The sequence below is a fragment of the Papaver somniferum genome, chromosome 1, assembly GCF_003573695.1.
Source record: "Papaver somniferum cultivar HN1 chromosome 1, ASM357369v1, whole genome shotgun sequence".
NCBI classification, from domain to species: Eukaryota; Viridiplantae; Streptophyta; class Magnoliopsida; order Ranunculales; family Papaveraceae; genus Papaver; species Papaver somniferum.
The window spans coordinates 117,731,528-117,748,304 of NC_039358.1; the positions used below are offsets into that span (position 1 = coordinate 117,731,528).

The 16,777-nt window shown below is 36.1% G+C and overlaps 1 protein-coding gene across 1 annotated transcript; it reads left to right on the forward strand.

The window, feature by feature from the left end:
* Positions 1-10,105: 10,105 nt before the first annotated feature.
* Positions 10,106-11,653, forward strand: LOC113349705. Its single transcript, XM_026593735.1, has 3 exons — positions 10,106-10,433; positions 10,539-11,522; positions 11,643-11,653. The coding sequence occupies exons 1-3, from the start codon at positions 10,106-10,108 to the stop codon at positions 11,651-11,653; spliced, it is 1,323 nt and encodes a 440-aa protein (XP_026449520.1).
* Positions 11,654-16,777: the final 5,124 nt, after the last annotated feature.

Here is a 16,777-nt window from a genome sequence, read left to right on the forward strand (position 1 = left end):
TTTTAACTATGCCAAACGCTACATTTCTAAGTATATTTTCGGGTGATGCATTAGTTGAAAATTCCTAGCAAAATTCTGGTGTATCATTTACGGTAACCATAATTTTTGTAAAACATTTTCATAAGGTAAATACTAAAAGACTAGTTCGTACTATTCAACCACAAAAGTGCTCAGATTGTAGTGACTAGAGAAATGTGGTGCAACTACGTTCAATAGGAAACGGCGAGTATGGGGGTTCACCATGACAGAAAATGGAATAAGGGTCTTTAATGTTAAGAAATCATGCAGAAGAGAGGTCATTTATTATACGGCGATTTTAACAACGAAGGCGGTATCAACAATGAAGGCGATAACGACAATGAAAGCGATAATAGCAAGGTTCGATATCAACAACGAAGGCGATTACAACAATGGTACGACGAAAACAAGGTTCTAATGAAGTGTATAAATGAGAGAGTGATAGGTGAGGAGAGGAGGTGTGCAAGTAAGGCTATCAGAGGCAAGGCAGCCCAGATAGAGAAGAGGGAAGCTAGTGAGAATTGCTCCTAATCTTTCAAAATAGGTTCAAAGTGGCCAGTGCCCAGTGTTCCTAAATTTGGAAGCAGCATGAAGGTAAAATATATTTCCTAAACTTCTTTGATGTCCATTTTATGGTATATTCTTTGATGTTTATGTTCATCCATATTGTAGCATTCACAAAAACTTGCACAATATTGTTCTTCTTTCAAACAAAAACTTGAACAATATGAACAATATTGTGTTCATATAGTGAGAATTGACATGTTTTGATTCCGTTCCCAACATATCCAATATTAGTCCTTTTCATGCGGCCCCATCCAAGCCAACCTCGATTTGGAGTTTGGACCCAGATTTAGGTTCTGTCAGATCCAAAATTAGCAAAAATCAAAGGCCATCAAAGGCCACCTAAGTCTTAATAAAAATATTTGGAGGCATGCATTTTTAATTTTATTTTTGTTTGAATCTTTTCCAGGTCATGAAATCGAAGGTATGGATTACATTGAGAAGACATGTGAAAGCGCATAACTATCTGTCACAGAAGAGAATGAACACTTCTGCAAAGGCGACTAGCAATACTCACACGGGAGTTACTACCAGCGATCGTGCAATGCTGACTATCAGCATTCACGCAATGCCTATTAACAACATTCTTGGGGGGATTTACGACGCACATGCAAGGAGACAGATTGTCACCAGGCCCAATAGGAACAGGTACTTCCAACTTTTAAGAATGCCTATATTAAAAGAAAAGACTAGATCCGCTATAAAAATTAAAGTTTTGGTCACCAATTTCCCTGCAGTTTGTCCTGTCATTTGCATACCCTTAAATGGGTGTGTACGAGAAAAACATGATCAAAATAGTGCAAACCAAAGACAACAATAACGTAAACATATAAATTGAATTTTTCCCATAAAAATTCTATAGAGATATTTACAATTGTTGTCATGTTCAAAGAGTTACACCATGTTTGTTTACTCCTGACTCATCTGAGTCGTCTTGATCTGAATCATCTGGATCTGAGTGAAATCACCTGACTCATTTGGATCTGAGTCGCTATGTTTGTTTTGAGTCAGATCTGACTCATCTGACTCGGAAATAAGTGAGTCAGTGGTTTGGTCCCATGAGTCAGGGATATTTTGTTACCTGACTCAAATGAGTCCGAGTCAGGGGTTATGTCTGAGTCAGAGGTCGAGTCAGATCTGACTCAAAATGGAAAACAAACGGTCTAACTGCTGACTCGGTCCGAGTCAGGGGTTGACTCAGATTCAGACGCCGAGTCAGCTGCAAACAAACAAGTTCTTAATAACATCTGAAAAACTGTCTAGAAATAATCAAAACCGTTGACTTGCAAATGGGACACAAATTCTTTTCCAGTGGCCACCGTGCTATGCATCCAGAATGGAAGTCATGCCCGCAGTCCGGCATCCCAATTTCCTCACCGTCAGAAAATTCTTCCTGCACTTAGATTAAATTTTGTGTTTTTTAAAACTCCTCCAGAAATAATATGGAAAATATGATTCCTTATGTTATTCACTAAAGTTTTACAATCTATAAGATTGATATAGTCTGAAAACAAATTAAACATACCTGTAATAGCCTGTCTCTCACATCAGTATTGGCTGTAGGAGTAGCGAGCCGTAGCAAGGGACGTTGGCCTATTTCAAGGGCAGCTTGAAGCAATTGCACCGTTCTTCTGTAATAAGAAGGCCTGTGATATGTCAGAACATGATGTGGGTGGGAATGCACATGTGGGTTGGGATTCTGGTGTGCCAGTGGATCTGGATATGGATGTTGATGATGACGGGATCATGCTGCTGTAGTTGAAGCAGCATGTTTGGAACATCCATCCATTGTTGTACATTGCGGTTCAGTACTTGGCCTCCAGAACCGGAACCAGAAGACATATCCAGCTGCTGAGATAAAAAACTCATCCAAGTAGAAGGAGAGGATAATTGGGAGGCTGGGTTAGAGAAAACAACCGGAGAAATAGAACCGACAACCCCAGAGTTTGTCATACTTCTGTTTTCCACATTCTCAGTTCTTGGATCTTGCTCCCCAATTATCCTATTATGTGCGAGTGATAACATCGTTTCACTCATTCCTTCTTGTATGGGCGCAAATCTCTCGCTAGGTGCAGAGGATTCTGGATGTTTCTGGAGGTGCTTTCAATATGTTCCACTGAATAGAGAGGTGGGTGAAGATCAGAAGCTAGTCCTCCAATCCCAAGTCTAGATATTGTATCCAACAGCTCTGGTGTTATTATGCTCAAAAATGCTTTAACGGGAGGCGGTATCCTGAAGCTCACACTAGGATAATGCGAACCTTAAGCCATTCTCCAAGCATTTTCAGGTAACTGAGAGCCACTTGAACTTGCTCTGTAAGAAGGGTTTACAGAATATTCTTTCGGGGATTTCCTTTTTCTAGATGAGCGTCGATCACTTTCAGAAGAAACCTGCTCAACTACAGTTTCACCCTGAGCGTGATTGCATACCCAAGCTGCATTACCCTGGTTAGCATTGCTACAACGGCACACAACTCCTTCGCCTACCATCCGGTAGTTATCACTAGCGCCTCTATTTTGCACAAATGAGGGCCCAACTGCGTCCCTGTTATCTTCGTCCCACATGGAACCTGGCTAGCTCCAGGATTGAAACTCGACGAAGTTGACATCCCGCTTCCAACCACAGGTTCAACATGTCTCATTTGGGTGCCTGGGTTGTTCTGATTAGAAGTGAGTCCAAGCCACTGAAGTTTGTCTCATGGTTCGCGACTGCTTAGTATAATGAACAATTATGTTAGCCAGGAAGAATCATCTGGAATGGCTAATCGATCGTATGAAACAGCGTTTTGTTTTTTTAGATGAATCATCATTCTAACATTTAAGATCAACAGTAGTTGGGACTACGTAGTCTTCAACCCACATCCTCACAGGAAATGACTGATCACCATGTGTCATTTGGTTTCCTCGGTTGTTCTGATTATTAGAACTGGTTTCCCCTGTACTCCAACCGTTGAAGTTTCTCCTATCACCACCAGTAGCTTGAGAAGCTGTTACATCCACATCACAAAGAAATATTATGAAGTAGCCAGGTCAACCTTCTGCCTAGTTTTCACACATTATTCCGTCCAAGTTAATTATACATACCAGTACTTCTAAAACTTGATCCAGCAATCCGATCACGTTCAAAGTCTTCAAAGAGTTTAGCAAGCGAACTATATCTTCAAGGATTCAATCACCCGGTCACGTCTTTCCTGGAATTCAACGTATGCATCAGATAGTCTCCTTCCTTCATCCATTTCTATAATTACGTTCTACTTAAAGAGTCTGTTGAAGACACCGAAGGCTATCGTGCAAAAAGCACTAAACCATATGAAATGTCCGCATTGATATACCATCTACAACGAATATCATTCAATGCAATACACGGACATATACTACGACATCCGCTTATTTAAATATTAATTACGAGCTTATCTGCCATCAAAACTCTTGTTTATGATTACGGTCACTTAATGGAATGTTATAATCAAGTAGTTTTTGAAGTCCGAGTTGTAAAAAAACGCATGTACTCTTGGTCTTCTTTATGGTTCTATTTCTACAAAAAGGGAAGCAACAGAAGATCATGATCCCAACACTCCTTTATCGACAACGAAGGATTAATGCTAATGGAGGGTGCTAGAAGCCTCAGAAAGGATCTTGGGAGATATAAAAAACAATCAAAGAAGGGGCTCATGATGTATTTACTTTTCATTTGTCTATGAATCTATAAGAGTGTCTTTTAGCACCATTTTTATGATGTAAAATGTGTATTTAAATTTCCCTGGGAGAAAATTAGTATTTAAAACTGTCCAGATTGGGGTATACCCAGATTAATCTGGGTATACCAATTTTGTTCCCAACCATAATAGTTGGCTCAGGAATGTCTTATATGCATAAAGGTACCTAATTATCTTTTCCCTAGTAATAACCAAAACTACTCCCATTTGGTTTTATATTCAAACCTTATTCTTTTCCTCTCATTCATAATCAATCTAATGATTAATTACTTTCTCCTTCACCATATTTCATTGTTTTCAAATGAAAAGAAAAATCATCCATTATAATCTTTTCATCGTCAATTAATTCTTTAAAACTCTACCGAGTACTTTGTTTTGTTGTTTGAATGACATACTGTATTCGGCCGAAAAAAATTGAAATTGTTGAATTACAGTTACACGGTCGTCATGGTATCTCTTCGTCGAGCATGACGACTTTTCATATTTATTTTTAGTCGTCAAGGTTATACGATGACTAGCATGACGACTTTTCAAAGAGTTTTATTTCTGAAAGTAACATTTTACAGGGTCGTCATGGTCTTCATCTCTAAACCTTGACGACTAATAACCCCTAGAAAACAAGTTTTCCTGTATCCAATTTTGTTGTTAGTCGTCATGGTTTTGTAGAAATAAGATGATGACTAATAGACAGTCGTCAGTGTGTTGCATTTTTGAACAAGACGACTGTAAATGCGAAAAACTATGTTTGGTTGACATGCTTATATTAGTCGAGCATCCGACTAGGTTTGGTTGGCGTGATTTTTTTTAGTCGAGCATACCGATAATTAATTCCCATTTTTTTTCTTTGTCCAATTTTATTATAAGTCGTCATGGTTTTGTAAAAATAACATGACGACTGACGAACAGTCGTCAATGTGCTGCATTTTCGAGCATGACGACTGTAAACGTGAAAAACTAATTTTTGGTCGGCATGCTTTGTTTCTTTTCAAGTGAGCCAACTAAGTTTGGTTGCCATGCCTTGTACGCCGACTGTTCATGGACTGAGTTCCGAAGGTACTTGGTCGGCATGGTTTTTTTCAGTCGAGCATGCTGACTTTTTGTACTGTGATTCCTGAAAGTGTTGATTTCTTCTGTAATTCGGAGAATGAAACCATGAAACAGCTGTGCAATCCCCTTATTAGAAGCGTTTGGCTAGAGTGGTTTCATTTCCGTTATTAAAAAAAAAAAATCAAAAATGTTTCAACAAAATTTAAAAGTTCAATATATTCAAAACAAGTTTTATAAATTTTAATTAATGTAACTAACTAAACTAAAATTTATTAGTGTTAGACTTAATGTTGGTTTGTTTAAGGTAATCCTATTTTGCTTAAACTAATCCTGTTTTGTTTAATCTTGATTAGTGTTATCTAGGATTACACTCAGCTGCTTAGTTATCCTATGACTCATCGAATGAGGTGTCAACCGACTAATGATGGACAGGTTGGTTGACACATAGGCTGTGACTAAGCTCTTTTCTAGCCTCGTATACATATGCATTTTTCTGATAATCCATCATTGAGAAATGAGAGGAAATAGAAGTAGAAGCTAAGTCATAAATTGTATGTTTCATGATGTTTTTGTTTCCTTTTAATCTAGTTCTTTTATATTGTATTGAAGCTTATGTATATATGTATGGTTTTATGTGAGCTGTTACGAACTAAATATGCTTAGATATGTGTTGTATTATGAGCTACAGAACATGTTAATACTAGGGTAGAATTTATTTCAGTATAAGGGTACTTATAATCATGTTTAACATAAAAAATTGTTGATTATTAAGCTGAAATTCCAACAATTTACTTCTATTTTTCCTAGTTACTTCATGTTATTCAACTACAACTACAAGATATACATATTTTGTTTTGTTTAGTTACACATGAAATTTTACTTGTGTTGAGTGTTCATCTATTTATCGTGGTCTTGCTGGTTAAGCTTAAGTTTTGTTAGGTCGGACAATTCTGGATGTTATGGACAGAAGAACAGTTGTAGACAATGAGTTCAGTGGGAATAACTGTGCATTGAACCTTGAGCAACCTGAATTAATTGATGGTAGAAAGTCCAAAACTATGAGCCGCAGGTGTTCCCTTCCTTAAAATGCATGCAAGAAATTTGTTGCAATTCTTAACATGAAGGGGTTGTGTTTGGATTTTGCAGCATCACATATACAACTTGGTGAGACTTGATGGTTTAGCAAAGTTGGAGAACTTGAATTTAAAATCCATGCATGATTGGTGTTAAAGCATGTGAAACTTAGCAGTTTGCAAGTTCAATCAAGTTTTGGACGTTCTGGAATTGCTCTACACATAGTAACAGATAGACTAAGCAGTACTTACTTGTCTATTGGCAAGGGATGGTCCTTAATAGTGGAATATTACTCCTGGTGTTTCACCTTCTTATAGATGTTAACATGCAGCAGTACCTTGAACGTGGTTCATGTTGTTTTTTTTTATTCAAGTTTATGAGGTTGCACCCTTGAGTTACCTCTTCATATGGTTGTTGCTGCTGGTGTTTACTGGTTGGATTAAGTATCAAACTTCAGAATGAGGGTAGCGCTATGTCCTGTAGAAAATTACTGACAAGAATGAAAAGAATAAATAAGCATATAAAGTTGTTGTGGCTGAGTACAATCTTATAATATAGATGACGAAATCAAGAACTCGTGATCCAGAATCTTGTTTGGAACAAGTCTTGTTTGTTCTCAAGTCATCACAGTCTAATGATTTCACTACCAATGATTGATGTTTCTTAACGGAGGCCCAAATCTGTAGTACTGGCAATGGTATCAATGGACTTCGCGTCTTTTCGTTAATAAAAGTCCTGTCTCAGATTCCTCCTATTTGGAATGATTTTATTGGTAGCTGCAGTTGACGCCTTTTCTCATCCTGGTGATGTGGATATTCTTGAAAAAAAAGGAGACCCTCCAATTATGTTTGCTTTAGCCTTTGAATCTATAGAATGTGCCCGCACTCTCACAGAAGGAGCCTCTAACGTCAGTTCAGTATTGTGGGAATGTTTCAGGCTTCTATCCTAACAACTTCTTATTCCAAGTTAAAGTGGCCAACCAGACTGCATTGCCAAGAATTACACAGCTTGTGCGGTGGTCATTTTAGAATATGAAGGTTGCACATCAGTGGGAGCGAGTTTTTTAGAGTATTGCTTGTTGCTGGAACGAATCTAACTACTCAAGATACAGAGCATCAACAAACCGCTCTGCATATGGAAGCCGTGATTGATGACATGGATTTGATTTTCAGCAAGTTAAGGCCTAGCTTGAAGAGTGTTGAGACGGCAGTGGTTCTTTCCTTCTTGATCAGGGAAAGCTCTATAAGAAACATGTATTAGGTTGAAAGATATGGACCATCGCAATCAACTTATACTACAAAAGTTTTTCTGCATTCTCCAATTGTTGATACTTGGACTTCCAATGAAAACAAAGAAAACTGTTAAGGAACTTCGGTTATGTAGTGAGTGGTCAGAGAGGTCTGGCGATACCAGATGGTGAACAGCTACTTGGATTCACAAACTATCTAAACAAGGGTTCCATTCTTGTTGTGACAAGTGCAAGTCTCCAATATAAGGAGTCATGCAAGAATCAGAGTTTTGGTCTTTGGGGTATATTCCACTTATAATATTTGCGGTGACTGACAAAGGTGCCCGAGAGTTTCTTGATCCTATTTATTCAAAGTTGAAAACAGTTGAGTCTCAAAGGATACCAAAGAACAAGATAAGTATGTTCGTGCAATTGTTGTTGTTGGGAGACCACATGTTGGTAAAAGCACCATTTTGAATGCATTAGTGGGAGAGATATCCTTGACACAATGGCTAATCATATTAGACAAATTTGCATGGGGATAGAAAACCAGTTTGTTATAATGAACATGAAGGCTACTGCACGTTCCTCTATACTAGAAGCTGAAGAATTTTCTCCAGGCTAAGTATTCATGATGACAATCTGACTGGTTGTTGAGGTAATTTGTTTTTAACTTGTCTATTAGACCCAAAGGTTTGATAGTCAAGTTAAAGATATGTCGTTTTCTTTACAGTACAGATTTGAACTAAGGCATATCCTTTACTTTCAAGTTTTGGAAGTTGTGATTATGGATGTTTTGTACCTTCCATCGCTCGCCTAAGTGTCGCCAAAGCGATACTTTGAGAGTATGCAAGGGTTTTCTAATCAAAATGAAGATTTTCTGTGGTCTAGGTGTTTTGGAAAAGGACTATTACAAAAAATCAATTATTAAAGTGTTGCACTACAAGGCACTGGTTGCATGTGGTAAAGACCAAGATTAGATAAAGTGATGAAGGGGCTGGTGGTATAGACCATGGAAACCAGAAAGTTACAAAGATTCTTCATCAATTTTCGGTTAAAACAAGGTTTGCTTGTGATTTATTTTGGATGTTGCAAGTGCGAACCTTCCCAAAGGTGATTCATATTAGTAATATTTAAAATGAATCATGTTTTATGCTTGGTTTAGTTTTCCATTATTTCTATTGAACCCAAAGGTCTAATATAAAGTTAGCTATGCATAAAATACGAATCTTAAACTTGTTAGGTTCGACTCATGTATATCGCAAATCTGCCCAAAGATGTTTGCGATGATACCGAGTCTTGTATTTTAAGTTTAAGATATTTATGTGTGGTATGATATAAATTTTTGAAACTTGGAAGTAAAGATCCTTATACATCATGGTTTACCCAAAGGTGCACCTGATAGTAATGAATCTATTCTATTATTTCGTTTATGTGTAGTTTAAAGTAATGATATCATTCTATGATTTATGGGAGTCATTGAAAGTATTGTGTGCTTACTTTGTGACAGTGGTTCTGAGGACGAGGACCATTTATTTCTGAACTGTCCTTTCTCTAATTCCATATGGAATGGTTTACTGCTTAAATTGGGTTGCTTAAGGGTTCCCTGCAATACCTGGGATGCTGAGTTACATTGGTGCTTAGCTTAATTTACTGGAGATGTTGTTGTTGCCACTTTGAGGAAACTTTGCTTAAACAATTTTGTCTATCATATCTGGAAGGAAAGAAAGAAATAAAAGATTTTTCTCTAACCAAAGTCTGAGTGTTGATGGTGTGAGTCACTTGATTATAACTGATGTTAGATTGAAGTGTGCTTCTGCAAAAATTTCTGAGCTGGACAAACCTCATTCTATAATGCTTTTAAGTGGATGGGGGATTGAGTGCATCTTTACTGTCCCTCTTGTGATTCCCTGTACCTAGATTTTTCCCTCAGAGGATGAGGTTATGATAAACATTGATGGCTTTAGGAAGGATAACTCTGGAGGTTATGGTGCTATAATCAGAGACCATCTGGTACTACTCTCTCTGCTGCTTGTAGTGGTTTTGTGCCAGCTACTACTGAGGCACATTAACTTCAGGGTGTAGAGTTGGGATTAAAGATGGCTAAATTCAAAATACATATGAGACTGCATATCAGTACTGATTCCTTGGTGGTATATAAGTTGCTTTCTGACAGTCAGGCTGTTCCTGCTTGGAGTGTTCTTCATGTTTGGAGAATTGTCCACTTAAGACAGATTTTTGATTTTATCATGTATTCTCATTTGTATAGGGAGACAAATAGGGCAGCTGATTATCTTGCTAGCTTCCATCCTAGTGAGAATTTTGTGTAAGTTGATCCTGGAAATTTTGATAGTAAATTGGCTAAGATTGTTAGTGAGGATAGTAGTCATACAGTCTACTATAAGAAATAAGTTGTTTTTATTTTGGTTTTTCTTATTTTTAGTTAGTTTATAAGGAGAATGGAAGTAATAAACAAGACTTTACTGATGAAATTAGTATGGAAGATACAAAATTCTGAAGTTGAATGGGCAAGATTTATGAGAGCAAAGTATATAAAGGCAGATGGTGAATGGATTTCAGGATATAAAAAGTCTTCAGTATGGCCAGGTTTGAAATGGGTAATAGATGAAGTAAAGTTACATACTAGATGGATCACTGGTTCAGGTGAGAAAATATCAGTATGGAGTGATGCTTGGATAAAAGATAAACCACTTAATGAGATATATGAAGAGGATGAATATATGATGCAGAACAAAAACATGAAAGTTGCAGAGTTGATTGTTTCTGGTGAGTGACTGATTCCTTCTAGAATGCTTCAATACTTTCAAGTAGAAGAATTACATGTTCTATCAAAAACAAAAGATACTAGAGTTTGGACTGGAACTATGTCAGGTGAATTCACAGTACACTCAGCTGTTGAATGTATTAGAGAGCATTATCAGAAAGTGACATGGGCAAGACAGGTTTGGCATCCTACTCTTCATCCAACAACAACAAGCAATGTATGGAAGATAGTGAGGGGTATCTGCTCAACTGATGAAAAAAGAAAAAGCAAGGGTTACCGTTTAGCATCAAAGTGCTATATGTGTGGTGTTGATACTGATAATCTTGAACATATATTATGGTTTTGTAATTTCAGTCAGATAATATGGAAATGGCTAGGTGGTATCTTCTTGTTCTGCAACCCTGAATCATATGAAGATGTTATGAAATTTGCAAAGAATAAAAGTGGAGATGTGAAGGATATATGGTTACTGGTTGCTTCCATTACAATGATGGAGCTATGGTTCTTAAGGAATAGAATTTGCTTTGAAGAAGAGAAAGTAAACTTGGGTAATTTCAAGAGAAGAATAAAACAATATACAAAGGACTGTGCAGTGAGAATAAAAAGCTATATGTGGGAGTGTAGATATGATTACATGGTCTTTAAGAATTTTGATCTTAAACATCAACCAATAAAGCCTCAAAGAATTATTGAAGTGAGTTTCTTCTTACCTGCAAGAAATCAGATACTCATATGTTGTGATGGGTCATCTAGGGGCAATCCAGGTGCAACAGGATATGGTTTTGTGTGCAGAGATGAAATGGGAGGTTGTATATATGCTGAAGCTACTGGCCTGGGAATTGCAACTAATTACATTGCAGAATTAATGGCTATTACAGGCGCAGCTGAATGGGCTATACAAAACAACAAGCTTGATATATGTATTAACTATGATTCTAAAGCAGCAGTGAGTGCATACATGTCAGAAAGACTTCCTTGGTTCATGCAGGTAAGATGGAAGAGATTAAAGGAACTATTGAATAATATCAAACTTGTACATAGCTTGAGAGAAGTAAATTTCTCTGCTGACTCCATGGCAAAGAAGGGTGCAGGTTTGGTGAGAGGGGGAAAGATCATTTTCAATTCAAAACCAAGTTTCATCCCAGTTTTGGAATCACCTGAGCAAATTTACTATAGGTTTTGCTAAAAATTTCTTTCTTATGTTTTTACAGTTGGGCTTTAGGAGTTGAGTTTGCCTTATTTTTTCTTTTGAGTTTTCCATTTTATTGGGCCTTGGTGGCTCTTTCTGTTGTAAACTCTTTAGTTGGTTGTATTTGGCCATAATGATTAATAAAATGGTTTTGATCGAGCAAAAAAAAAATATAAGGTTTTGGGTTCTGCTTAAACCCCGCGGACTGTGTAAAAACCAAAAAAAAAAAAGTTATGGAAAACAGTGAGAAAATGATAGCATTTGTCTTTTCTTATCATCGTACATGTTCAACTTGTTTTGCTGTCTATGTTGTTTAACGAACATAAAATCAGTGGGAGTTCAGTACAGGGAGTCCTTTTCGAGATAGCTTGTAATGAGCATAGAACATGTCTTTTCGAAGACATAGCTCTTTTGAGCAAAGATATAGATCTCTTTGGAGATCAAGGTCTTTTTTGAGACACAGATGAAGATATTTATGAAGATCAAGTCTCGAGTGAGACACAGTTTATATTTGTCGGACATATCTCAACTGAGCCAGATGAATGTCCTCGGAGAGCTCTCTTCGGAGATGTTAAATGTCTTGACAGACATACTCAATTGAGTCAGATGAATCTCTTCGGAGATGTTAAATGTCTTGTATGACATATCTCAATTGATCCAGATGTATACTTGTTATATGTTTTCGACGGAAACATGCCTCTTAATTGAGGCAGATGTATACTTGTCTCGATGGAGATGTATTCAGAAATCATATTGATTGCGGTAAAAGCATATAAAGTTGCATTGAGAGCTTATGAAGATTGATTCAAGTTTAAGTTTTATGGTTTGACAAAATAAAGTATAAAGTGCAATTTGTATGGCATGACGGGTCGTTTTATGCTCAAGTAAAAACACTTTAAATGGCTTAACCTCATGCCATACAAATTGCACTTTATACTTTATTTTGTTTAAGGTAATCCTATTTTGCTTAAGCTAATCTTGTTTTGTTTAATCTTGATTAGTACTAACTAGGATTACACTCAGCTACTTAGCTATCCTATGACTCACCTAGTGATGTGTCAACCAACTAATGATGGACAGATTGGTTGACACATAGGATGTGACTAAGCTCTCTTCTAGCCTCTTATACATATGCATTTTTCTGATAATCCATCACTGAGAAATGAGAGGAAATAAAAGTAGAATCTAAGTCATAAACTGTATGTTTCATGGTGTTTCTATTTCCTTTTAATCTAGTTCTTTTATATCGTATTGAAGCTTCTGTATATACATATGGTTTCATGTGAGCTGTTATGAACTGAATATGCTTAGATATGTGTTGTATTGTGAGCTACAGAACATGCTAATACTAGGGTACAGTTTATTTCAGTATAAGGGTACTCATAATCATGTTTAGCATAAAAAAATTGTTGATTATTAAACTGAAATTCCAACAATTAGTACTAACTAAACAAGGCCAATTTTACCATTTTCGAAAATATATAGCTAAAGGGTTTTGGATTTTACTTCCAAATGACCCTATTTTGTCTTATTTGGTATTCCCCGATTAATCAGGATATCCCCTATCTCGCAAGTTAGTTAAAGCCAAGATTTTACCAAATGTGAAAACCTATTAATTAAAAAAACAACCCAAAATAAATACGAAAACAACAAACTAAAACATGCAAATACAAGTGGAAACAGATAAAAAAAAATCTTTGCAAAAGCACAAGATTCAGAATAGTATTATCAAATATATATTCCCTTACAAAAACAAGGATGAGCTTATGAAGGGCTAACTGGGGCTCCAGCCCTCCCTTGATTTGACAAGTTTTTTCTTTTTTTTGAATTATAGGCATTTGCTTGATTTTTGTAGTTATCCCAGTAGGTAAATTGATAGTAGCCCACAATAGCCTATGTTAGCCTAGCAAATAGCAAGTGGCCAAGCCCTTTAGTAAGTAGGAATCGATAGTTATAGACTCATAGGTCTGAATTTAAGTTCGCCTCTCCACACCAGCGGTTGCGATGAAAAATTAGAACACGAGTGGTGTTCCAAGTTTACTTATTACTGCAAAATAAAATAAAATCAAACTCTAGTCCTTAATTTGATATGCATTTTACTATAGTTTCATATAGAGGATTATGTGTTGGAATAATATATCCTTCAAAAATGTTCTTCGTAGGCGGCTCCCTAGTTATGTGATTTGTTCTGAAAAAATTTGTCGCCGCCTTCGGCCGCTTCCTAATCTTCCCTTCCCAAAAAGAATTCTTGGGTTCGCCCCTGTCAAAAGCAAAGCTTAAACCCTCCGAACGAATAACCCAGAAATCTCTATTCGGGAAAAAAAAAACTATGTTTCTCACTATACGATAAAGAAATGAAAGTGCGGACAAATGAAGTATCTCTGTTGATGATGAGCTTAGAAATCTAGAGAACTATCAAAATTAAGTATGAAGAAACACTAGAAGAGCAAGAAAATCACTAAGAGAAATGAAGAGGTTTTAGAGTGAGGGAAAATGGGGGCGATATACAGGGATATATATAGAGTTTTAAAACTTTGAAATATAAAACTGTCATATTAGTTTAGGGAACGAGAATAACGTTTGTTTTTTCTCTCTAGTCAAACAATTAGGTAAAAACTAGATTAGTAAGACTATAACAGTTGGCAAATTGAAATTCTGAATTGCAGTGACGTTTTAATTTTCCATATTTGGAAATTTAATATATAGAAATTAACGCCTCTGGATTACAAATTCGATTTTGGTATATATTTTGAATTACTCCTATAGATTATTTACTTAAAATTAATTTATCTTATAATAAATAGTTTCTTGTCCCTAAATCTAATCAAACGGTGTAATTTGATGATTAGAGTTTTTAATTTGTGGTTTGATGAAGTTGACGATGAAGTTGAATAAGTCAAAGGGTTGTGATTCATATTTTGGCACGACTAACGCTCAAAACTTTCTGAATCGAAGGTTATAATTTGCAATAATACATTGCATAGAAACAAGTTCAACATTCATGTCCAATTTTTGTTTTAATATTGTTTGAGTGCAAATACAAGGTAAACTAGATAACCACAACGACGATGGACCGATTTATTATTCTTTGAGTACAAATACAAGGTAAACTAGATAAGCACAACCACGACGGGTGCCGACAAAGAGTGCACTATGCTCACATGGCATTCTCTTTTAAACTGTTATTGAACCTATACATTAATTAAATTTCATGTCTAACTCGTATCCAAATTCGGCAAAGTTAAATAGCTTTAAATCCTATTTAACACATATTTAATAACCACTAGTTTTATCAATAATCTTTTTGATCATAGTCGATTTCATGAACATCCTCACTCAGCTCTTGTGGTGCATCTTGTTCGTCATAGAGTATAAATGATGATTGTTATCTTTTACTTGATTGTAATGTAGTGAATTTAATTCGCAAATCTATTTGAAATCCAGAAAAATGACGAATAAATCATTCAGTCTGACAAAATGCATTTCTAGGTGAATATATTTGAAATTCGGAAAAATTACGAACAAATTTTTTAGTCTGGCAAAACGCATTTTTAGGTGAAATTATTTAAAACCCGGAAAAATTACGAATAAATCTTTTAGTCTGGCAAAGCACATTAATTATCCGAAATTCTCGTAAAATTTGAATGAAAAAGTCTAATAAAGGATTTGGTTTATTTATAGATATATCGAGAGAGAGAGAAAGAGAGAGAGATAGAGAGAATATATGAGATATAATAGAATTCCAAAATGATAAAGCACTGGTAAACTGAATCTATCTTTAATTTTCTAAAGAAAGGTTCTTGTTTCTAGGTTCGCAAACTCAACGTCTTCTGGTATTAACAAATACATCCAAATTGACATGGTTCGCAAACTCAATGTAATTTGGATTTAATAAAAAACACAAAAAAATTGCATAGTTTGTGAATTCAGATAAATGGTTCACAAACTCAGCTGCAATTTGGAGTTCTGAAACGTCCAAGTTATGCATAGCTAGTGACTCAAAATTTCAGTTCGCGAACTCAATATGCCTTAGAGTTATAGGAGTTTTTTACGCAAACATAGTTTGTGAACAATTAGAGTTGTTCGCCACCTCAAATGGGATAAGCCCATGAAACTTCTCTTGCTTGAGTCCTGGTTTTGTAAATTGTCCAAAACAAGCTTGAACTCGAAACTTCACAATATAATAGCATGACGTTACGTCAGTAATAGGATTTATCCTTGTACACGAGAATGGGGGTTCGTCATGATTAAAATTGGAATACGGGTCTTTTATGTTAGGAAATCACACAGAGATAGGTCATTTATTATACTGCGATATTAACAACGAAGGCGATGTAAAAAATGAAGGCGATAACGACATTGAAAGCAATCGTAGCAAGGTTCGATATCAACAACGAAGGCGACTACAACAATGGCACGATGACAACAAGGTTCCTAAGTGTATAAATGAGTGAGTGATAGGTGAGGAGAAGAGGTGTGCAAAAAAAGCTATTAGTGAGAATTTGCTTCAAACTTCTTAAAAATAGGTTCAAAGTGGCCGGTGCCCAATGTTCCTAAATTTGGAAGCAGCATGAAGGTAATATATTTCCTAAACTTCTTTGATGGCCATTTTATGGTATATTCTTTGATGTTTATGTTCACCCATATTGTAGCATTCACAAAAACTTATTGTTTTTCTTTCCAACAAAAACTTGCACAATATGAACAGTATTGTGTTCATATACTGAGAATTGACATGTTTCGATTCCGTTCCCAACATATTCAATATTAGTCCTTTTCATGCGGTCCCATCCAAGCTAACCTCAATTTAGAGTTTGGACCCAGATTTAGGTTTGTCGGGTCCAAAATTAGCAAAACTCAAAAGCCACCTAGCTTTTATAATAAAGATATTTGGAGGCATGAATTTTTTATTATATTTTTGTTTGAATCTTTTCCAGGTCATAAAATCAAAGGTATGGATTACATTGAGAAAACATGTGAAAACGCATAACTGTCTGTCACATAAGAGAATGAACACTTCTGCAAAGGCGACTAGCAATACTCACACAAGAATGACTAACAACATTCGCGCAATGTTGACTAACAACATTCACACAATGCCTATTAACAACATTCATAGGGGGATTAACGATGCACATGCAAGGAAACGGATTATTA

Coding starts and splice junctions, on each gene's coding strand:
- LOC113349705 (XM_026593735.1), top strand. CDS start 10,106: ATGGAAGTAATAAACAAGACTTTACTGATGAAATTAGTATGGAAGATA. Junction 10,434..10,538: donor TGCAGAGTTGATTGTTTCTG/GTGAGTGACTGA, acceptor GAACTATGTCAG/GTGAATTCACAGTACACTCA.